At 41.7% G+C, this 25,370-nt stretch overlaps 1 protein-coding gene across 3 annotated transcripts in view; it reads left to right on the top strand.

Moving 5' to 3' along the window:
- DST (dystonin) overlaps positions 1-25,370 on the top strand; it is a 1,528,317-nt gene that overhangs the window by 1,336,756 nt on the left and 166,191 nt on the right. For all 3 annotated transcript variants that reach the window (XM_086926448.1, XM_086926449.1, XM_086926451.1), the window contains 5 exons: positions 13,293-13,452; positions 15,369-15,695; positions 15,875-15,959; positions 17,320-17,561; positions 22,725-22,931. In XM_086926448.1, the coding sequence (XP_086782574.1) occupies positions 13,293-13,452; positions 15,369-15,695; positions 15,875-15,959; positions 17,320-17,561; positions 22,725-22,931 (1,021 nt within the window). The remainder of the gene's footprint in view (positions 1-13,292; positions 13,453-15,368; positions 15,696-15,874; positions 15,960-17,319; positions 17,562-22,724; positions 22,932-25,370) is intronic.

Genomic DNA, 25,370 nt, shown 5'->3' with positions numbered 1-25,370 from the left:
GGAAAGGGCACTTCTCCCCTCAGTTCTGCAAGACTTTTTGGTCTGGTAGTGCTTATACATGGATCGACTCTGTCACTTCAGGGGAAGTATGAAGCCAACGAGGAGCTGCACTATGCCATCTGGTGGCATACTGGATCACTGGTACAAAAAATCTCCGGATCCAGTCTGGGGGATATTCTAAGGTGAGCAATCTGCAGTTAGATAGAGTATCCACCAGAAAGATAATTACAGAAGGTAAGTAACTTTTCCTAAAGCTAATCCACAGGTTCACTGACAACTAGGTGGAAAGGAATATCTACGTGGTAAAATGTAAACTATGTAGGATGCTATTTGGTAAATCTAGCTGGATTCCAGCCAGTATAAATAAATTATTTCACTGGGAAAATGCCCATCTCCACTTGATCACAGTCCGGTTGACTCCCAACATAATGTGTAATCAACTTTGTCAAAACACCAGAGCTGATTGCAGGAAAACAGAGAGGGTGTGAACAATTATAACTTAAGTAACTATAATTGGTTACATGTTTACAGATTCTGGAGAGTGTGCTCACAAGAGTTTAAAAGCAATGCCACTCCTAAACTGAAGTCAAACAACTACAACCACTTGGTGGTTCTCTCTCCTCCCCCTAACCTCCTCTTCTGGGTAACTTCTTAATCATAGGTTATAACTTTAGGTCCAAACCTGGAGATGTGCTCTTTGGGTCAATGCAAGGATTTTGCGTTTGAAAGGAAAATTGGCATGTGGCTTTCTCTCTTCAGGGAATGTGGCTAAATGAACTTCTTCGGGGGGCAGTCTGGTACCGAGAACAACCACAAAAAAATCCCTGTTGCATCCATTGCTGTTGGCCACAAGAGGCTGCCAGCATACATATGTGATTTGAAGCATATCCTGGGATGAAACCAAATCCATTAGGGCAGTTCTCAACGGTTACTACTACTCAGTCAATGCATCAAAGCTTAGGTTTTTGGCTTTTGCCTTTCACTTGCCTCCTGGTCTCTAAACACAACTGTGGATTGCAGCTTCTGTCCTGCCTTCCTTGACTTCCTCTCCAGATCAATTCTCTTCTGTGGCTTTAAGAAAGCCCCTGTCCTATCTGTAGAAATCTGAACCAGAAGTAAGGAATGTTCAGATCCACACTGGCACTAAGAGGGCAATCACAACCCTTGTGCTATCCTGGGGACAAACTGCACAACCAGTAAAAACCGATACCATAGGTTTTCATATTTACTCTCATAGTTCAGATTTTTGGGCCTCGCAGTGGAGGATAATTAGCTAATTGCATGTTTTTCCCAAACAAGAAGCGAAACACGCAAATATCTCACTGTTTGCTTGTACTACACTGTTCTGACTAAAATATTGTGGACAGAAAAACCCAAGCTGTGCAGTTAGCACTGCTGTTTAAACCCTAGGTATGAATCAACCAGACAGAGTCTGATTGATCTCCACTGGCTGCCCATTGCTTAAAGGATAGAATTTAAATATTTGTACACGGTGCACAGAACCTTTCATGCGACTGGCCCTCCCATCTCTCACCAACTGGTCACCCCTTACTCCTGGAAAAGGCTTCTTAGATCCACCAACTCATTTTTTGTTACTGTTCTCACAGTCGGAAGGGCTCAAAGTGGAGGACGGTCTTTTGGCTTTAACCTGGCCAAGCTGTAGAATACTTTCCCTCGGGCCATTCGTACCATGAATAGTGAGTTGAGCTTCGGAAAATCCCTTAAGACCTACCTCATTAGGATCTGATTTTCAGGTAACGCTTCTATTCTTGATGTAGTTGTTCTCTGTGTCCGCCAGCGCTGGGATGCCTTTGGGTCGCCATGCGCTTTATAGAACCCTTAGCATATCATAGCATCCTAATTAGGCATAAGTGGGATTTAGCAAGATTTGCAAGAGGGTTGGCATGAATGCCTAAAGGTTAATTCTGGAGTGAATACACCAAACGCGTTTTAGTAAATATTTTACCTCAACATCAACAATGTAGGAGGAAATCACAACAGATGCCAATGACGACAGTCACAGATAAAAGCGAAAATTACAAACAATGGAACTCCAAACTCCTCACTTGCAGCATCTCCAGGCCACACCCACACCATCTCCATCTTCAACAACTATGTAACCACAAATGCAAACTCCCTGGCCCTGATCCAAACCAACTCCAAACTCCGGGCCTCACCCCATGCTATCTGGTACACCAAAGACCTTCGGTTTACGAAACACCAATGCAAGCACCTGAAACCACAATAGTGCCTTACCCATGAAGCCACTAACAGAATATCCTTCAGGTCAGCCTCAGGATCGATCATCAATGCCTCTAAACCGTGAGATTTGCAGCCCTCATACAGAACAGTGTGACCTCTGCCAAAGAGATCTTTGCCATTGTCAAGGAATTCACCTGCCTGCACGCCAGCTACATCTCAGTCAACCCCTCCCAGGACCTATGAAACACACTCTCCTTCCAATTCTTGAAGGAATTCAGTTCCATCTAAAAAAAACGTTAACCCTCAACCTAATTTAACATCCCTTAATGTATTAACTCAACTACCAGCACCATGCCAGAGTTCCAGCTATCGTGCTGGACAGAAATCTCCACCACACAAACAGCCAACATCATGCTATCCGTCAAATCTGGAGCTCCCTCTCACCCTTGCTCGCGCTACATCTTCATAAAAGGATTGGATCCCATTTGCTTGGTGCTCGCCTGAAAACTCAACCTCTCCCATTAAATACCTCCATTACTCTTGCTCTCTAGCACCTCTGACACACAAAATGCTCGCTCCCCAAAAACAAATGAGAGTGAACACTGTTCTGAACAGGCAGAACTCCCAGATGAATGAGCATGCCTGTCACAACCCTTATTCCAATATCTCCTTAGTGATCATCTGTGTCCGAGCCCCCTTTTATCCCCATTCCCTTATCCATCCTTACAATATCCTCTTCAACAACACCCCTTTACCTGCCTCTGAGCCCCATAATCATTTTCTATTAAATGCTATACCTGCCAGCTTTCCTGCAATAATCACTGGCGGGACACCCCTTCTCAATCATGCCAATGACAAATTGAACTGTGCCATCTGTCCTAAGGTGTAGTCCATCCACTGTTCTCTCCCATTTTTGACTCCCTGATCTCACAAACTTGGTTTATGCAGCCCGACAGGACCAGTAGGGATTGTGCCAATTATTTTTCCATCTGCCTTTTAGCCCTTGGTAAGGATCTCACATTTTGTGCAGCGCAGCTGTTACTGCCTTGTCCACTTCTGATGCCAAATCATGGAGCTTCTCCTACTGCGAATGAGTCAGAGCATTAGCCACTTGGTTTGTCCAACCCCTGAACTGCATTTTCAATTGTGAACATATCTAGACAAACTTTCAACAATCTCAGCACGTGCTGGCCCTTTGTGGTCTGTCTGTTCATAACATACACTGCTGATTGAGTGTCAGCCCTGAAGGTCACTTTCCTATCATGTAGTTCTCCTCTCCACAGAATGACTGCCACTATCATTGGGAAGAATTCCAGAAAGGCATTACTGCAATGCTTCTGTTGCTGTGGCTCTGGCCACACGTATGAACACAATCTCTCTTTCCAATACAGTCTAAGAAACTCCTGTCCCCGATATATCCGTAATTATCTCTAGCATCCAAGTCAGTGGATCGTCATGTTGCAATACTGTTACCCATTTGCTGCCATGCCGTTTCGGAAAGTCTCTTTGATTTCTGTTGGTTAGTCATATTTGGTGGTGGGGTTTCGACATACCCTGAGTGCAACAGTAGGGAAAGCATTGGATAGAGTAGGGGTAAAAATTACTATTCCCACTCCAGAGAGTGCAACAGTAGGGAAAGCGTTGGATAGCATAGGGATAAAAATTACTATTCCCACTCCAGAGAGTGCAATAGTAGGGAAAGTGTTGGATAGCGTAAGTGTAAAAATGACTATTCCCACTCCAGAGAGGCAACATTAGGAAAAGCGTTGGCTAGCAGGAGGGTAAAAATTACTATTCCCACTCCAGAGAGTGCAACAGTAGGGAAAGCGTGGATAGTGAAGGGGTAAAAATTACTATTCCCACTCCAGAGAGTGCAATAGTAGGGAAAGCGTTGGATAGTGTAGGGGTAAAAATTACCATTCCCACTCCAGTGAGTGCATTAGTAGGGAAAGCATTGGATAGCATAGGGGTAAAAATGACTATTCCCACCCCAGGGAGTGCAACAGTAGGGAAAGCGTGGATAGTGAAGGGGTAAAAATTACTATTCCCACTCCAGTGAGTGCAACAGTAGGGAAAGCGTTGGATAGCATAGGGGTAAAAATTACTATTCCCACTGCAGAGAGTGCAACAGTAGGGAAAGTATTGGATAGTGTAGGGGTAAAAATTACCATTCCCACTCCAGTGAGTGCAATAGTAGGGAAAGCGTTGGATAACGTAGGGGTAAAAATTACCATTCCCACTCCAGTGAGTGCAATAGTAGGGAAAGCATTGGATAGCGTAGGGGTAAAAATTACTATTCCCACTCCAGAGAGTGCAACATTAGGGAAAGCATTGGATAGAGTAGGGGTAAAAATTACTATTCCCACTCCAGAGAGTGCAACAGTAGGGAAAGCGTTGGATAGCATAGGGGTAAAAATTACTATTCCCACTCCAGAGAGTGCAATAGTAGGGAAAGTGTTGGATAGCGTAAGTGTAAAAATGACTATTCCCACTCCAGAGAGGCAACATTAGGAAAAGCGTTGGCTAGCGGGAGGGTAAAAATTACTATTCCCACTCCAGAGAGTGCAACAGTAGGGAAAGCGTGGATAGTGAAGGGGTAAAAATTACTATTCCCACTCCAGAGAGTGCAATAGTAGGGAAAGCGTTGGATAGTGTAGGGGTAAAAATTACCATTCCCACTCCTGTGAGTGCATTAGTAGGGAAAGCGTTGGATAGCATTGGGGTAAAAATGACTATTCCCACCCCAGGGAGTGCAACAGTAGGGAAAGCGTTGGATAGCGGAAGTGTAAAAATTACTATTCCCAATCCAGAGACTGCAACAGCAGGGAAAGCGTTGGGTAGCGTAGAGGTAAAAATTACTATTCCCACTCCAGTGAGTGCAACAGTAGGGAAAGCGTTGGATAGCATAGGGGTAAAAATTACTATTCCCACTGCAGAGAGTGCAACAGTAGGGAAAGTATTGGATAGTGTAGGGGTAAAAATTACCATTCCCACTCCAGTGAGTGCAATAGTAGGGAAAGCGTTGGATAACGTAGGGGTAAAAATTACTATTCCCACTCCAGTGAGTGCAACAGTAGCGAAAGTAAAGGTTTAATATTGAAATTGAAATAAATTCATTATCATTACCAATAAAAAATAATTAAAATGAATTACCAATTGCAAAATGTTTAATAAATAATTAATTATAAATACCAATAAATAATATTTATTAAAAAGTAATTACATATTAATAATAATTACCAAGCAATTAATTTTCAATACAAAAAATGTAATAAGTAATAAAAAAGTACCAATTAATAATTAATTAACAATAAATTAATTATCAATACACAAAAATAATTTCAATATTTACGTAATTACAATTAAATTACTTCCCACCCTATTCCCCTATAAACTCACAACCTGCTCCGAATAATAAATTAATACAATTAACATAATTATCAATTAAACAATAGAAATGAATTCCCAATTAATTACAATTGCCAATTAATAATTAATTAACAATGCATGAATTATTAACACGAATAAATTAAAATATTTACTTAATTACAATTAAATTACTTCTCACCGTATTCCCCTACAAATCCACAACCCGCTACAGAACTAAAACGCAAAATTAAATTAAAAATAATTAATAATGCCTAAAAATTAATATTTAATTTACTATAATTAAATTACTTCCCACCCTATTCCCCTATAAACCCACAACCCGCTATGGAATTAAATTACACAAAAATTAAATACCATAAAATTCATTACTTTCAAAAAATTAAACATACATTACAAAAATATACACTTTTAACTCATATACTAACATACTAAACACCTAAAAAAAATTGATATTATTACAAATTAGATATATTTAATTCCTATATTATGTACTTCGATATTTTAACAACCGATATTACTTACCTGCATTTCGATATTATTAACCACTATATTATGTCCATTCTATATTTTGAATTCAATATTTTGCCCATTCTATATATTTTTTCGATATTTTGTCTAGTTACCGTAACCTACATTATTGTAGTTCCAACAGGTGCCTTCCTGTCTACTCAATCCCCCCCTGGGGTGGGAAGCTCTGGAAACTGCTGAACGGGCAACAGGAACCCCCTCACCGTATTCAGTTGTTAATGGTCTAGTCAGTTTCATAAATTACAAACATAACTCATTGTCTAAATCCCTGCATGCCTTGGAATGGTTGACTACACCGAGACCTAAACTCTTTGTTGTATCTCAGCCATGCCATGCTATTCCGACCTTACTACAACCATGCATATCCACAACTCTACACTGGTTCAAGGCTCCTCAGCTGAACTTACCTCTCCACTGTTGATCCTTATCCCCTATCGCCCTCTCTATACTACCCATTTCTTGCCATGCCACGCATCCTGCACCCTGGCATTGCCCACTCTTTTCACCGAATCCCTTGCTCTTCCTACTACTAGGCTTACGTACTAATATCACCTTTGATTGTATTGCTTTTCTACACCCATGCCTGCAGCTAACTCCTCATTGACCTTGCCATGTGTCACCAAGTCCTGCACTGTTTTCTGGACTGAAGGTGATCTTCTTGAGGTGGGGACACACATTCCTCCTCTGCTCTCTCTCATGGTTGCCAGCAAGCTGCACCCTACTGGCTATCTTCACTTCTCGCGTGGCAAGTGCTCACCTTGGAACCCCCTCTTTGCAGCAGGATCCTTGACCGTCTTTTTGTCTGGTGGCTCTCTCCGGCTCAGACCCCTGCAGCCACTGCTTCCGCTCTGCTCCTATCCGTGGTACCTGACATCCTAAAACATCCTGTAATGGTCCATTGGATCGGTAGGTCCTCCATTGTGCACACTGGGTTCTCCCAAGCAATCCCTGGGTCTGCCTTAAGGGGTCCTCTCTTGCTCACCAGCTGGTCATGCCTGCCTACCACCTCTGCTCCAGCGTTACAGCCACCAACATGGCTCTCAAGTCATGCCCTCACCTCCAGCTAGCTCGATGCCTGGTTCCCGCCCACACCCTCCCTGAGATGGTAGTACGCTCTGTAATTTGCGTTGTGGACAGGGGCGGATTGGCACTATGGGCACTCGGGCATGGGCCGAAAGGCCGGTGTCTCAGTGCACTCTGTGGGCTGTTTTTTTCCCCCTTTACCAGTCCACAGAGAGCACTGACAGGGAGAGGAAAGCAGCTTTCCTGTGCAGCCAGCCGATGATCAGCTGTGGCCTCTCCTTGACCCCCTGTCCTGCCATGCAATCATGCTGATGGTGGGCTGGGCGGGGGTGATTGTTTGCAAAAATCGGCCTCCCTGGTGGCCAGGTGTTGCTCAGGCCTATGAGCCATTTTCACCTCGGCCCCCCTGGGGCCCACGCAGCCCAGAAACAGTGCTTTCATTAGTCCTCGCCCACAGCCATTCTCATTCAGGGCATAGTGGATGAGGAAGAATGGGTCTCACTACGGTGGCCAGGTGATGTGGGGAACTCGCACCATCTTCACCTCAGCCTCCCACCACTCCCATAGATGGCCCAGAAGCTGTGTTTTCGCTTTAGCCCCTCTCCTGCCACGCCATTGCCCTGAGGCAGTGAAGGGCTGGGGAGGGCTGAGTTATTTACAAATAGCTGGGGCCTCGCTGTTTTCAGGTGCTCCTGAGCTAGAGGGCTGGGGAAAACATTTTTTATAGAAAGGGGTCTCGCTGTTTTCAGGTGCTCCTGCCCTGGAGGGATGGGGAATAATTTTTTTTATAGAAAGGGGCCTTGCTGTTTTTCAGGTGCTCCTACGCTGGAGAATAATTTTTTTTAAAGAAAGGGTCTTTGTTGTTTTTCTGGTTTTTCTGCGCTGTAGGGCTGGGGAATAATTTGGTAAAAGAAAGGGGCCTGGCTGTTTTTCAGGTACTCCGCTTGTAGGACATTGTCACCTTGGCCCTGTGCCCTTCCCAAGAACAATATCCTCCTACTTACGTTCCTTGTGTGTTTCATGAAAGGGCACGCCCGCGAATGTGTGCCATGCCCCGTGAATGTGGGCCATGCTCTGCAAATGTGGGCCACGCCACGCAAATGTGGGCCACTTTTTTCGTCAGTGCCCAGGCCCAATCCGACCCTTGTTGTAGAGGTCTGCTACATTTGGAACTTTCTCTGAAACTAGGTCTCCTGGGTGGCGCCTCCACCCTACCCCTACATGTAGCCCAAAAAAATGCGGGGGCCATACGCTCTCCACCTGTGGGCCCCTCGCTAGATGTTGCTCCCTTTAGTAATGGGGGAGTTTAATGCATCCAACGTGAATACAGCCACGCTTCGTCCCCTACTAACACATGACTCACATGCAGTCAACGCTGCAAAAACTTTAGCCGAGTCAGTTCTTCATGGCATCCCTGCGGACCCACCCCGCTGCTCTTCCACCTGCGCTGCAGGCATTCTCCCTCCCGCTCTAAATGTCTCAACGGACACTTGGGTTTCAGCGTCTGGTGCGTCATCCGCTGCGCGTCTTCTAGAGGAGCTGCTGGGACGTGAAAGCAGGACGCTAATGACGTCACTGCGGCATGTCGTCACGCCCTCCTTCCAATTGTACACTAGCACTGCGGCACAAATTGTAATAAATGTACTGGCAGGAAGACGCAGCCCAAGCAACGCTGGCCCTGGGTACACTGAGCAGCAGGAGGGAATCAAGAGGAGTGAAGGGCAGAGAAGAGTAACAAATAGAAGACGACTACAGCGGGGGGTGGAATATAAAGAAAGTTGTGGGCAAGAGCCAAGAAGTACTTTGGCATGTGTGATAGTACATTGAATACAAACAGTTTATTTAAGCCTGTGATCGCATCTTGTGGTTCTGGCTTCGCTGGTGTGACTCATGAGGTCATTACATTCTTTCTGAGCAGTAACAGCCCCTCTCTCTTTAGTGTGACAGCTGAAGCCGTGCAGGACTTTGCCAACATTTAAAACTTGTCTCCAGAAAGGACGAATATATTACTTTTTTTGGGGGGGGGGTTGGTCTTTCTTATAGTGAAGTTCGATTATGGCTCGAATTTAGAGATTGCCAGGAGTTGCGGAAAATTGTGTGACGTGCCGCGCGTTTAACATAATAGTTTTTTGTGTCTAGATCAGCGTGGAGTTACTGCATCGAAAATGCAATTTCTCTTCATAGGAAATGTATACAAATTAGCACCAGGTAAACTGGTGCTGCTATTGCAAATGTATTTGTAGACAGTCAGAACCACACACGTGGTCTTTTCTAATTAATTACCAATTTGCTCAGATATCATGGTTGTGGCAGTGCAGTTGCCAGTAAAGTCTTATTACTGGAAGCGATTGCCCTTATTTGAAATGTGAATCTGTGTAGTGTTTGGGGATATGTAAGATTTCACACGTGAAGAAGACATTGGCACTGGTTGCTTGTCGCAGAAAGGTGGAGGCTGGAGTAGGCATTGTGTCTGAGCTGCCTTCTTACACAGCCACCAGCGGACATTCATCCCGCATCGTTGGGATGACGAGAAGCTGCCAGCACTTCTGAGCTTGCCATACTTTGTTGGCTGCCAGAGCTACTCAAACCGTGATGACACCCCACTAGAAATTCTTAGCTGAACTACCAAACTTTTAATTGGTTGGCACTACCAATATTCAGCCTGGCTGCCATATTTTAATGGGTCTGTGTTCCTACATTTCAGCATGGCTGTCATACTCAGGACAGAACCTGCGCTTCTGAGGTTTGCCGCTTCTGTAATGAATACAGTCTTTCTCCACTGGGTTGTTGTACATGAAATACAGTGCCAATACTCCAATCAGGGCCTTGCACTTTAGTTTGACCAGTACCACCGCCTGTACTGTTGACCGATCTGCTTTGGATTGTGCCAGCACTTCACAGGTTTAGTGTAGGAGGGCACTAACGCCTTCATGATGTGGCTGCTATTATTCTGATAGCATAAGTTGGCAGTCATGGGAAGCCTCGGCAGACATCCCAAGCAGTGAGTGGGCCTGAAGGCTTCAGTAACATCTTATAGTTCTGAGCAGGTATGATGCTGCTGGGAAGCGTGGTTTGTTTTCAATGCTGTAGAGTAAGAGGGATGCCTGACCATTAATCCTGCCAATCTGGCTCTTTTTATGACTTGTCTGATGACTGGCAAGTAACCAAAACTGTTTCAGGCTGTGCCACTTTTCGGTGGCAAGGACGCTCCATTGACTCTCCTAGTATCAGGAAAGGGCAGTCTTTTCAGACCCCGTAGACCTGAATCAGTCATCCACAATTCCGGTACGCCATCCATGTCTCTTGACTTCACTCTTGAAGCTGCCGAGAGTCCAGCGTCCATCCATGCCTGTCACACTTGTTTCTTCCGAGTCTATCTGAATGAATGACTTTCTCCCATTTGCCTAACTGCTGCTCAGTCACTTAACCTTTTGAGCAGATTCAGCTCGCCCTTTAATAATCAGAGTGGCACTACACTGCTTTTTCATTTTCCTTCAAATCATGGAGAATTACAAAAGCAGCCCGTGTGTTTCCCCAAAAGTTGGTCTCGTTTTCATCAGCTAAGATTAAGCTTGGAACACTTTTGCATTCTTGGAGCCTCTGCTCATCGAACAAGGCACTCACAGAGATGCAAAGGGCAACGGGTTCAGATATCACAGGCTATGTTTTACAGCTGAAAATGTGGAATATTTTAATCATGGTGTGTTATCATGTGTAGAGCTGTTTTCATGGTTTGAACGCCCCCTGCTTTTACACAAAAGTCTGTGGTTTATGGGAGGTTTTAGTATATACGTTCTAAACATTACTGTATGTTGTTTATGCCTACAATGCATACATAAAGGATTGATGATGAGTAATCATGCTATGCTGAGGCTTTCTTGAGACGTGATATCTAGCCATATGGCTTACAGCAAAGTGGTTTGTAGAAGTTTTCAGATCCATGAGAAGGCCTTAGAGGACCTAATGCGTTTATTATATCACACATGCATAGACAGGATTGAGTTTCCATTGGTTGACATCTCTTCTAATTCACAGGAATTATATTGTCGCTGAGCCTGCCATTTTCATGGCAGAAGGCTTCCCAAGCGACCTGTTGTCAGTTATTAGTTACCTTAGACGGGCCTTTGCCCTTACAATTATTTTCTTGGAAACTCCGCATTCTAGCACATTTCGGTTGACCCCACTAGTATTTTGCTTAAAACTGAGTGACTTTCCGCATGCCATTGCCTGCGTTGTAAACATCTTCATGCACTTCACAAAGAACGTCTAGGGAATAATTCCATGCGTGTCTGTTAGAAGGGATTTAAATAGGCTTTACAAATATTTCCCTGACACCTGAATACTTCTTTACATGGTCCGTATACTACATCTGAGTGTACCACTCAGTTATTTTTGCCGCTTTTCTCCCTCTGTTCTTGCAAAGTTCACCCGGATAGATCTTACATTTTTTTGTGAACTGAGCAATTCCACACATTCTTGATAAAGTACATCAGGTGAACCATACTATTATTTTCTTGGGATATGGGCAACTTATATTTTGTATTCCACATTTGGTTGAACAATATAAAAGTTCACAGAACCCACCACACTTTAACTGCATTTGGGAGCTTCTGTATTTCATCTCAGTCCGCTAAATAACGAGTCATTAAGACTTATAAGTTCACAGTGACCAGTGTTTTCACCCTCATGTGCACCCCTTTAACTTTAACAACTCATCATTTTTTCTTAGAACCCACCTTTGCAAAGTGGGTCAAAGGACAATGACCTAGCAATTTTCTAAATTGTGAAGGACCTAAGTCCACTCTGGAATCACATAAATGATTTTCTTATGTGACATAACAATTTAAGACCGCTTAAAAAAAGTAATGGACTAATGAGTTGAAATACACTGCCCACAGTGGGTTGCAACATGTTGGTCTTTGTGAAACAAAAATCTAAATCTTTTGCATAACATATCGACATGATGCCCTCCCTGACTAGAAGACACTGGTATCGAGCTTATTAGTTTAATTTAGTATTGATAGTAAATAATGGTTATGTAATCTTTCTGGTTCTGTTTGCATATCTTAAAGGGAGAAAACATAAACACCCAACACAACCCAGATCAGCCGACTATCAGCCGACATGGCTATCACAAGGCTCACAAACATGCAGACTACTAAGAAACAACTCACACACATTTCCAACAGAACACTTTGGACAGAATATTGTTGATGTACCCAGTGTATCCCAGGTATGCCATACAGACAATTCTTGTGTGGCTCAAACCAACAGTAACACACAACCCACACACAAACCACTAACAGAGCATGTTAGACAAAGCATGTCATCCACATCCAACAAAACATAAGTATGCAATGCAGTCGGCTATCACAACGCCCACACTTCTTGCTGTGATACACTGCACAGTAATTTCCATCAGAACACATAAGACAGAATTGCTACTATACATTCAATACAACCAGATGCACATCGTAGTTTGGCATCACTGAAACGCCACACATATTTTAATCTGCCAGGCAGTGGCCACTTATTTTGACCTGGAAACTACAATAGCCTTTGGCAAAGTCTCCGGCCTTAGTCCATACACTACAAAATCCTATTTCTATAGCTGAATGACTAGCCATGTGACCAAAAATAGAACCAGGCATGTTATTCCTAATACATTACCTCAAACGGAGTCAGATTTGGAGCCGCATTAGTAACGTTAAAACCATTTAAAAAATACCTGAAAGTGCTTCAAGGCCACACTGGTAGCAGAATATTCACAATAAAAATTGCCAATTACATTGCAAAACATAAGATGTCATTATGGCAAATAAATCCGGTATGACGCAATTCTGAAACCATTGCTGTCAGTGCAGTAACTGGAAATGTGCATATTTGTTACATGTGTAAGGCAATTACATGTACATTTTTACTTCAGTATATAGTGCAACTAATCAGTATTTTGTTTCACCCTTTGGGCTTGTGGTTATGGCTGAATCTTTTGGTTAGATTTTATACCTGTAAAACCCACGCAGGGTACCCCATGTACTGCGCTCTGTTGCTAGCCAGCAGGTTTGCGCTTTAGAAGTACCACAACATAGATACATACCTACAAAGAGACACAATATTTGCTGGATTACTTAGCTTTTGTATATTTGCAGGAATCGTCAGCTGGAAGACATATCTGTTGTTGCAGCACAGTTCCACGAATCATTGGAACCGCTAGTGGACTGGCTTTCTACCACAGAAAAAAGACTTGCCAACTCTGAGCCTATTGGAACCCAGGCCTCCAAACTGAAGCAGCAGATCTCTCAGCAGAAAGTAAGGAAGGACAGCACTTTAAACCAACACATCTGTATATGTTAAATAATCATATTTATGTTAAATGTCAGAATGTTTTATTAAGGATTAACGTTGTAAAATGTGTTTAAACATGAATGGTGCGTCCTACCCACAACATAAATGTTTTTGTTTTTAGATTGCTTCTTTAATTGCTTTGCACAGGTTAATTATATACTGTGTAAAACTGTTTGCACGCAGTTCTTATAACTGCTTTTTAGTCTGTTTTTGATACACCACAACGGTACTAAAAAGCAGCTGCATAATTTGCATAAAAATAATTATTTAAAAGTTGGAATATTAAGCAGAAGTTCAAATGTTTTGATGTGGAGTTCGTAAGTCATTATACTGTGGCATAGAAATTGTAATTTTCATGCCAAAGAGTAACATTTTATTGATTTAACAAAGAAAAACATTACTTTTGCAATTCAACTTTGTGCGATTTAAAATAGAAAAAATCATAGCTTCGAAGTCTGACTTATTTGTTGTAAAATCCATAACACTGTTGCACTTCTGCTTCACAATTACGATTCGTAGGGCGACATATGGCTGTTTTAAAAATACAAAATTAAACTAAAAAGCAGCTTCAATGTTGTTTTGGCGTGCGAAATATGTCATGTGTTCTTACTGCCCACCTTTGTAAAGTATATTAAGTGAACAGTGGTTCTGCCACCTAGCATGCTTTCAGAGAGCGAAAAAACATTTTATGTAATATCCCTCTATTAAGATGAGATTTTCATTTAATAATAAACATAAGAGCAACTCATAACTGAAGAAACTCTACCATAAACTACTCATACAATTCTGAAAATGTTAAGGATTTTTATGACAAAATCATAAAAAGTAAGCAAAGCAACAGGACATATGTATACACACAGATATATAGAGTGTACAACTACACTTATTAACGAATATGAGATGTGAATTGAAAACAAGCAATGTGTTTACAAATATATCACAACACAGTTAAGACATAATCAATACATATATATCAAAACAATGCATTTAGACACAGCGTGAGATACATGAAAAGTGTGATTCAACACAACCAGGAATTGATCCTCTTATTCACTATTGGTCTAGTTGGTCAATAACACTTGTAAGTATGCGTCGACGTTTCGACCCCTGGAATTGGTATCTCACGCTATGTCTATATGTATCGTTTTGATATATATGTATTGGTTATGTCTTAACTGTGTTGTGATATGTATGTAAACACATTGTTTGTTTTCACTTCACATCTCATATTCGTTAATAAGTGTAGTTGCACACTATATATCTGTGTGTATACAAATGTCTTGTCACTTTGCTTCTTTTTTATGATTTTGTCATAAAAATCCTAAACATATTCAAAATTGTATGAGTAGTTTATGGTAGAGATCCATTAGTTTTGAGTTGCTCTTATGTTTATCATTAAATAAAAATCCCATCTTAATAAAGGGATATTACATACAATGTTTTTTCGCTCTCTTAAATCATGCTAGGTGGCAGAACCACTGTTCACTAAATGTATTAATCCCCAGGTTCTGCCCTTAACTGGGTCACCCCATTTTTGTTAGTGATTCACCTTTGTAAAGTGGCACAAAAGGGGTGGAAGAACCATTTACTGCTGGGCTCAAACCATAGTGCAATATGTAATTGTTGATTGATGTGATGCAGCTATGCGCCCTCGAGACCATGACCTTGACCATGAAAATTTCTCAGATTAGCTCCAAAACAATTAATGGTTGAGTTTAGAGATGAGTGATATTTGTTTCTATTATTATTATTTTTATGATTATTATTATTATTTTTATTATTATTATCATCTTTTTATTTAACCTTCGTACATTCTTTTAAGTTTTGTTTGTCCATCTTTTTTTCCTACCATTTCTTATTGTTTTTAAATCCTTGCCCAGGCTTTGGAAGATGACATCATGACTCGCAATAAAATCTTGAATCAGTTTATTAGTGTGGGCCAGTCGCTAAAGACTATGAGTTCCAGGGAAGATAAGGACATGGTTCAGGACATATTAGATTCCTGCCAAGCCCGCTACATTGATGTTCAAGAGATAAGTAGCAGGAGGTGTGACCTGCTGCAGCAGGCACATTGCAATGCCCAGATATTTGGGGATGATGAAGTTGAACTGATGAACTGGCTCAACGAAGCACATGACAAACTGAGCAAGCTGTCTGTCCAAGATTACAGCACCGATGTGCTTGTGAAACAACATGCTGAACTGCTGGTATTTTATTTTTATTTTTTGTTGTTTCATTTATTTACTCTTAACTCATGCTCACTTCTTTTTTCCACTAATCAATTTCATATATTGCTTGATTTTTTTAAAAACGCATGCTTCAAATTTACCTCTTATCTTAAATGATTAACACAGGGATTATTTATTAATATACTGTCTCTTTCCAGCTTCTCCAAGAAGATATTGCACTCAGAAAACAAAATGTAGATCAAGCTATACACAATGGTTTAGAACTTCTCAAACAAACTACTGGTAAGAGTATTTTTAATCAAATGATTAGTAGTATTTTAAAACAGTAAAATAGTGGCATACTATTTTTAAAGTACAAGGGGTTGGTTTACTAAATAGTCCCAAATCTGCCACAATGCACTTGTCCTATAATAATGAACACAGCATGCACACTCTATGGCTAGTGGACTGACGGGAGAGCTATGCATAGCATCCTTGTCCATCCAGCACATTATATTTTATAGAAAATAAATGGGTTTCCTTTCTTCTGGCTAATCTGCTCTGTCTGGAGCATGGGTAGAAGTAATCCAGGGAAAGCAAATATGCACTGGCCTCTGTATTAATTTTCCTCATATTAAGGGGGGAAATAATAGAACATTGCTGCAGAGCTTATGTATTTCATGAATGTTGTGTTGCATGCCATTAAGGGTCAGGTTGGACTTGATATATTTTGCTGATATCTGCAAAACGTGTCCAAGCGAATCATCTGGGTTAGACAATAAGAGTAGGGCACCTTCAGTGTGAGATTATTCTTTATATTCTTGATAATGGTATTTATTACCATCAACTTGTCTATCATTTATTAACCCCTTTGAGGCTATTGACGAGCTGGGCTCGTCATCGCGCTTACCTGTCCTGCGCGGATGACAAGGCCAGCTCGTCACGTAACGCGGTAATTTCGAATCTGCCGCGCACAGCGGGAAAAGCCGCCGCAGCGATGCGGTTAAGGAAGGCAGAAATGGTTCACAGAGCAGGTTAAAAATTAGTTAACGTTTTTGGATGAATTGACAAAGAGGTACTGCAGTTGAGTGCACTCATATGTGTCTTTAGAATTAAATTTGATGTTCCTTGAAATGGCTCTCCTGGATTATGATGAAAACCTTATTTGTACTTTTGATATTGTAAAAAACTCCTATAATTGGCTACCAATGGATGAAATTGATCCAATAGCTTTTTGAAAATAAGCGTGGTGGTAGAAACTGCACTGAAAATGTACGCTTTGTAATCCATAGGTTCATATACTAGGCGCTCAGATATCACTGTGGGTGGAAGATTGAGTGCTCTAGTAATGAGAATCGATGGGATCTGAAGGTGGGAGGTCATTTAAAGGAATACTATTTTCATTGTAACTAAGAAAAGTGTAGCTCTTAAGTTTATTATTTTAATGTAAGCAGAGTCAGTCATGCAGTTGATGGCAAAACTCAATACTTAATGCAGTTAACACAACAATATGTATTTACACTAAATATGAGAGACACAATTCTCAAACTGTTCTTGAAGTAGATGGGTTGTGGTTGATAATGTGTCACATTAAATATGTGGTATTGTTTTTTGTTTATAATAATGTTGATATTGTTGCCAACATACACATTTGTGTTTTTAGGTGATGAAGTTGTTGTAATCCAAGAAAAACTAGATGGCATTAAAGCAAGATATTCAGAAATAGCAAAAATGAGTTGTGATGTGTCAAAAAATTTGGAGCAAGCCTTACAACTAGCAGGTCAGCTCCAAGCAACTCACGAGGAACTTTGCTGGTGGCTCGATGAAGTGGAGATTGAGTTGCTATCCTATGAAACGCAGGCTCCCAAAGCAGAAGAACTCGGACAAGTGCAACAAAGACAAAAAGTATGTTTATTTTTTTACCATTTAATTTACATTTATTTATATATAACGTTTTATATAGTGCGACATTCCCTTTGATTTAATCTTCGGCATTGGAGAATGTTGCCTGAAACATATTAGCTGGTTGACTAGGCTGATTCGATAAACACAGTGCAAATCTAAATCTTTGCAACAAAAGTAGTGTGTTGGCAGCAGATCCGTTTTTAAAGTTTCTGGTTCCCAGGCGACTCATGCACAGTCACAATATATGTTCAGAGTATTGTGGTGCACTTTAAGATTGAGGATGGAGTGTATCATTAGCATGGCAGAAACAGTTGGTTCCTGTTGCTCCAGTTTAACCATATTAAGCCCATCCAGGGGAAATTCTGCATGCTATTGAAAGCATAATGCATTTTGGGATTTGTGTTGCTATAGTGCTAAGTCGTGAAATATGATTGTGCCTTGTTTCAAGCACAAAACCAGGGATCTGCATTTTAAGAAAGAGCTACCAGAAGAGAACCATACCAGGTGCTTTGTGTCTCAAGTCCTGTGTTTTTCATTTCCAAAAGATGTTTTTTGTGCTTGCATTTGTCCTTTGAAAGTCATATCTTGCAAATATGAGCAAATAGTAAATGAACGACGTCCACTTATGCCTTTTTTTTAGTATGTTATTTTATATTATCAGCATTTGTATGCATGCAACTAGTTATAACATCATGTCATTGATTGTTTTTGATTGACCTTTTATCGATACTGCTGTACGTTTAGGTTTAGAGTTTTGGTGGTGGAGTCTCCATTTGGCAGGAGGTTTCTTTGCCAAACTAGATGTCTCTAGCATGTGAGGAAATACTTTGGTCGTGAACAATGTGGCAGAAATTCCACCATTACTGTATATGTGGAATGCCGTTCATTTGTGGCCAGGAAAAGTACCCAAACATCTTTAGTCTCCTTCACAACTTCAAAGCATGACAGTAACACTGCTCTTACTTATAATGAGAGTCTGCCACAATTTGGTTGATAGTCCTTCAGTTTCTTAACCCTGCCAAACATGGCATCCTAGATTTGCTCAGCCACCTTTCTTGCAGGTTTAGTTCTACACCATGGCGCATCTGTCAGCACAGATGGAGGTGTCTTTTCTGGCAGGATATTCACTGTGGACCAAACTCCTGGAGGGTAGTTCATCTGCTGGAGAATCAGTAATTTTTGGATAGATCCTCTGTAGCCACTCTCTCTGAATCAGACCTTTAGTTGGTAGACATATGCATTATCACCCCCTCCTTCCTGTGCCTCCATCACCAGCAGAGTTTGGTGCAGAAGACACTTCAATCAAGCATCTCTTCAATGTTAATCTATTTTTTTCTTACATTATACAACAGAGAAAGGAAGGTGCCAGGCCGCTGCCTTATTAAAGTCAATTTAGGCAGCCAATTGAAAGTGTCACTACAAGTAGGTGTTATACAGCAGCAAGTAGACTTGTAGCAGGGTCCAGTTGAGATCGGTTGGAACTGGCCAACCGAGCAGTTGCAGGAAAGGCATCTGGCATGCGGTGTCCCTGTAGCTCAGTAGACCCTTGGAGTCACTTCTGAGGTCTGGGTCAATGGAAAGCAGGTTCAGTCTTCCTTCATGTTTTTCAGACAGAAATTTATTCCGACTTTTGATTCTGTACAGGTCCCTGAGTGTTCTGGGAGAGGTGTGTGGGATCCACCTTCATGCTGAGTACCAGCTTGTGGGCGAAGGGTAAGCCTTTATCCATGCCCTAAACCCTTTCTGGTCTATTCCTCATCTCCCACTGGGCCATCCTGACTGAGTAGACAAAAGGGAGGCTGATCTACGTTTGAGCTTCATCTGCCAGTGATAAGGTGGGCATCCTTTGAAGCTCAGAGAGGGTCTGAGCACAGTGCATCCTGATTAGCGAAGAAACCACCTCTCTGCACTCAAGCCTTTTGTTCACTTTCTGGGAGCAATCCTCATCTCACCTCAGGGGAGTCATTCAACAGTGTGGTGACACTAGCAGAAAGGCACATTTGGCAGTAAAATGACAACTTTCGAGAAGTGTCATTTTCAAAATAGTAATATAAAATCCACTTTTACCATTAAGATGTATTTTGAACTGCAATTACCAGTCCTTGAATTGTCTTTCTAGCTACCCCCAAACTGAAATCAAGCCTTATACATTGTTATAATGTAATCCAGTGTTTCCTATGACGTGGGACAGCCTTGCTACAGTGAAAAAAGATTATAGGGGTTTCCCACTGCCAGTACAATATTAAATATACATGGCCTAATTTTTTAATAACATGCATCCTGCCCAATAGGCATATAGACCTAACTTATAAATACTAAAAAGAAAGGTTTATGCCTGGCAAAAGGTTTATTTGGCCAGGTGCAATTGGCAGTTTAAACAGCACACACAGGCAGCAAGGGCAGGTCTGGAGACATGCTTTGCATTGTCATCTCAGAGGTGGCACGATAGGCGCTGCACTCGCTTAGTGACATTTAACTTACAGGCCCTGGTTACTAATAAGAAAATTGTGTGCCCTCTAGGTGTATGCAAAATTTATCACGTTTTAAAGGGTGCACCCGGGTATTTTAGACTGGTTAGCAGAAGCCATGTGTGCAGAGTCCTATGCCCAACAAAAATGGGTACAGTTAAAGAAAGTAAAAATCATTTGGGGGAATACCAATCGAAGATGGTAATTTCCAACAGCATGCAAGTTCATCAATGTATCCATAACTTCCATATACACTAGACTCCATCCTCAACACGTGTGTTTTGTGGAAATCTCAATTTTGTCTTTGTGAACGTCTGAATTGCTTCTTGAGGGAGGGGGATGCCTTACAAGTTTCCAAATCTAAAAAAGCATAAAGAAGTTTGGGGCATTTTCCAGTTTTTACTGTAGCTAGGTAATACATTATTTTATTTTCATGTACAGTTTTGTGAATTGAAACACCGTGCATGTTTTTTATGCTAATATTTTTCACATCTCTGTCCACTTGAACAAACCTCTTTGTCAAATAGTATTGTAAGGAATATTTAGCATTTAAGTTTGCAGTCTTTAGCAATGTAAGTAACCCTTCACGCTCATGTGATTTTGTGCAATGAATCATTCACTCAATGACACATTTTAGAAGGAACCAATTGCTCAGTTTTGGTAATATCTATATGTTACCTAATAATAGAACATCGCCTTTTTGAGCAGAAGTGAGACACAGAAATAGCCTATTCCTTGTTTGGCATTGCACATTTTTTGTCAGAGTAACAGACTGGGGAAAGAGCTCACACATTATTAGCTTGACATTGTGATAGTCTGCAGCTTGCTATCCAAGCTTATCTTTCTCTTGACATACATCTCACGGACAGGACTTTTGATTTTCCTGCCTGCCCTAATGGAGCAAAATATACCAAGCGTGTCTTTGGTATGAGTCCAGCTGTCTCCCTGAGCAGCGTATAATGATAGTCGTAGAAACACATTTACAAAGCTTAGATTACAGTTTTCATTCTCAATGCTTTCCTAACATGCTTTATGAATGGGTTCCACATTTTGTATTGCCAGCCCTTAAACAGAGATTATGATATCCCCTCTAGAATAATGACAGGCAGAGTCCATCTCAGTTGGATTTCAACCTTCGACCCACAGAATTGCAGGTCACAGTGAACCTATTAGCTGAGCAATATTGAAAACCTTATTTTAAATCTCTGTGAAACGTTTTTTGTTTTTATAGAAATACAATGGATATTTCTTTCTTTGGTGTTTCTGTTATTGTGCTTTTAAAAATAACTGCGGTTTCTGTCAGGGCCGGACTGGGAACGAAAGCCGGCCCTGGCAAAGTGCTCGGCCGACCCTCCCCCCAGTGGGGGGGGGGGGGGGGGGGGGTGTTGGGGGTGCAACCGAGCTCTTTGCCGGCGCCGGTTTTCGGCCGATTTTGTTATAGGGCCGATTTTGCAGATATGCTGCAAAAACGGTCCTGTAAAAAAAACGTCCCCCAGGGGCCCAAAACCGGCCCCCACCTTTGCGGCGCACCGGGGCATTTACCGGTGCCCGCACCGGCCAGTCCGGCCCTGGTTTCTGTTCCTTCAATTTTTAAGACACCATTCATTGCTAGTATCTCTGAAGCTTCGATGAAGCCCTATTGTTCAGGAGAGGTTCCATGGTTAAGTTTGTGGTGTACATATTTTGGAACTCAGACCCCTCACACATTACTATTACTAAGAGGCCCCCACTGCCCAGGCTCTATTGCTAGAGGTAGTTGGAGCAGATGTCCCGATCCCTACATTGCTGCTAGGCTTAGGGTATAGTTACCGGAGCGGTGGCCAGCCACCACTGAGCTGTTTCATGCGGAGACCTGGCTGGAGGTTGAGCTTTTTTGCACTGGGTTTATTAACAGTGGGGCTGGAGGCTAACAACGCTACATCTCCGACGTCCTCAGCAAAACCATACCCATAAAACAGGCAACACAAAGGAGACAACAGAAATACAAATACAACATCTGTGCGGAGACCAAAATAAGCAACAGCTTGTAAAAACTAGCCTCACGAGCCTCTTGGGAGCACATTATTTTGTCCGTAGTCTGTTTGTTCCCCTTGTGGCTTAGAAGCAGACTTGGGACCTCAACACCACATATGGGCACTAAAAAATGCTGGGAGCATTTTAATGTCTATCAACCGTTTTCAAAACATCAACCAGTGACGTGAGAATACTAGTGATTTACAGCTGTGAACTGTTACAGCGGAGGACAAATCTATAGAGGTTATCTACAATCATGGAATTCACCTCTATAATTTGTAGCTGCGATTTAAAATTTAAATGACAGCACGCACAAGAGGTTAGTTCTCAACGTGTTTCAAGGGTTGAATCTGGACAATAAAATGCAGAACATGAATCTTTTTCTTCAGAAAAATCCTACTGGCGTGCGACAAAACCATAACAGGCAAACACTTACAGAGCAAATTCTTTTGGCTTTTATACAGTAGTGTACACTTTTTGAAACATCACTGTGACTCACAGAATGGAATCAGCATTCAAGAGCAGAAGGACTGTAAACACAGTGTGCTTGCCTGTCCAGAGGCCCTGTAGTGTAATATCAATAAAAGAAATACGATAGACTGTTGAAATGCAAGCAAGTGTTTTGTTTCCTTTTGTTCTAAAATCTTGGTGAAAAGTCTTTTTTTTTTTTAAATCTTTTTAGGATCTCCATCAAGAGGCCAAGAGCAAAAAAGATATGTTGGACTCAGTTAACGCTGTCAGCAGCGCCCTGCTAGAGCTGGTACCCTGGCGTGCCAGGGAAGGACTGGACAAGATGGTGACTGAAGACAATGAGCGCTACAGACTAGTGAGCGACACCCTCACACAGAAGGTGCAGGAGATAGATGCAGCCATGCTGAAGTCACAGCAGGTATGGATTCCAGCGCAACGCATCTTCCGAGCAATAAGACATGTCACGCCAGTGTTTGCACCTAACAAAACGTTCTCACTCACTCACGTATCCATTCATTTGTTATGCTTCAACAACAAAAGAATTGATGTGTGCCAGCCAGACAGCTGAAAGCTGAGCCAAGACTAATCTGTACATTGTTGAAGCCATCTGCTGCCTTGTTTAGTGCTCTGATCCCAGCCGCCATAGTCCTTGCTGAGATGTGTCTAGTGTCCCATGCACGCACCAGTAGACATTGTTTATAAACCAGGGCGTGCGTGCAGCCTGCTTCTGTATGCTACGTCTCGACAACTCCCATACCTAACAAATACCTATCCTATATCACTGTGTTTTTCTACAGTATGTGAAGATTCATTCAGTTGTGGTACATTGAAACGTGATTTTTATTTTTTTGACATGCGTTACGAGTTGAATTAGTGGCATTTCTCTTATTTCTTTTCACGTGTGAATACTTACAAAGAACTCTGGGAAGTTTGTATTTTTCCTTTCATAAATAATACCTATACTGATAATTCTTATAGTCCCAAATTGAATATTTTATCTGAAATTTTAAAGGTATTTTATTTCTCGATTCCACTCTAAAACAAAAAATTGAAAGATGGTTTGCTCAGTTGTGGCAATAAATTAAGTCTCAAAACAGAGAGGGGCAGATAAGGTCCATCAAAGGACTTTCCATGTATGTAGCTGAAGCTCCACTCGTGTTTTCATGTCTGTTACAAAGCTGCTTGCTCTTTGTACACAGCACTTCATGTGTGCATCTCTGGTGGAGACCACTGATACTGAGGTTGCGATTCACCAAGCTATTATCACAAGTTGGCCTTGATAGGCAAATTGCTTCCAATTCAATTTTGAATTTACAAAATGTGATTTTACACTTGCAATATGATTTACTTATGCATAACATTACACTAGCAAATTTGCTCACATGTGCTTGGTTTGAGCAAGTAAGTGTGGGCATGCCGTGGAAAGTAAGTGAACAAACACAAATCTTTGCATTGCACATTTCCAACACGGACACAGTTTGAGATTTGCTTCTGTCAAGAACAGTAACAACTCTGCATTAAGGGTGGGAATGCAGCATTACTTGGTTGTGTTGTAGAGGAAGGAAGGGGGTTCCTAACAGGAGAAAAAGTTTTCCCCATTGAGAAATAACAGAAGTTTTGAAGTACAATTACACTTTATTATATTTACATTTATTAACTTATGCAACTTGTGCATGTAGATATTTATAAATGCTAACAAATGGAGTTAACAGAAAAATTCACACAACTACTGCTCAACATCTCTGAGTGTCTGTGATTTCCAATATGATTTCTGCAATTCCTTTTGAATTACTAGTAACTGGAAATGTACTCAAATGCTTTGATCCTGAGTTGGTGATTAGTTCTGACCCCTGTTTGAATCTAGTATTTACCTCACCCAGTAATTACCAGATGCATTAAATGCCTCACTCTTTGATAAGTGTCAGCGGGTCAAACCTGTTGGAATTTAACAGGAGAAAACAATATACTATTTGCTCTGACTTGCAGAATTTGGTGTTGTAAGCTCCAAAATCTGCATGTTATTCCCCAGCAATTCGAAATAGGAAGGTCGGACTGGGAAAGTGAGCAGTCGGGCATTGGGCGAAGGGTCGGTGCCTCGGAGTCACCTGTGGACCTTTGTAAAGTGGCCCACTTGTCCCTACTGTTTCCCTTAGTCTCCGATACACCACTGTAATCTGTCACTAGCTCCATGGGCACTCATCTACCATGCTGTCAAACTGAAGCTGGAGGCTAGGAGTTGCTCTGGCCCTTGGAGTTTTCTTACATCAGTCCCCTGCCTCTTGATGCAGGCCTGGCCCTGAAGCCTTATTATGCCCTGACGGGCCATCACTTTCAGGCCATGGTGGGTATAGGGAGGGTGGGATTATACACGGGCCTCACAAGGCGACCAGGTGAGTTTGTGGCCATTGAGCCATTCTCACCTAAGCTCCCCTGGAGCAGAGCAGTGTGCTATTCTTGACACCTTCCCTGCCAGGTCATCGCCCTGAGGCTACAGTGGGCAGGGGAGGGGGTGAGTAAGAGAAGGGGCTTTGCTAGGGTCCAGGTGTTGTCACCCTGGTCAGTGTCTTTTGGGCTTGGTGGAGGTGGGGTTGTTTCCATACACCTCGCTGTGAGCCCACCTTTCCTAGAGAAAAGAAGCATTTGCAATGTAAAAGGTCTCGCATTTATAAGAGTTTGAACTATTGGCATTGTAAATGACAATGCATTTTATTTATGTGTTGTTTTTAAAACAGATAAATAAAGGGCATTGTCATTTACAATGCCAATAGCTTAAACTTTCACAAAAACGCAACCTATTGCATTGCAAATGCGTTTGTTGCCCGTGCTATAAAGATAATTAAAAAAAGCGTGTCCTGCT

Source organism: Lissotriton vulgaris, chromosome 6 (assembly GCF_964263255.1).
Source record: "Lissotriton vulgaris chromosome 6, aLisVul1.2, whole genome shotgun sequence".
In the NCBI taxonomy this organism is placed as follows: domain Eukaryota; kingdom Metazoa; phylum Chordata; class Amphibia; order Caudata; family Salamandridae; genus Lissotriton; species Lissotriton vulgaris.
This window is presented reverse-complemented; position numbering and strand designations above follow the sequence as displayed.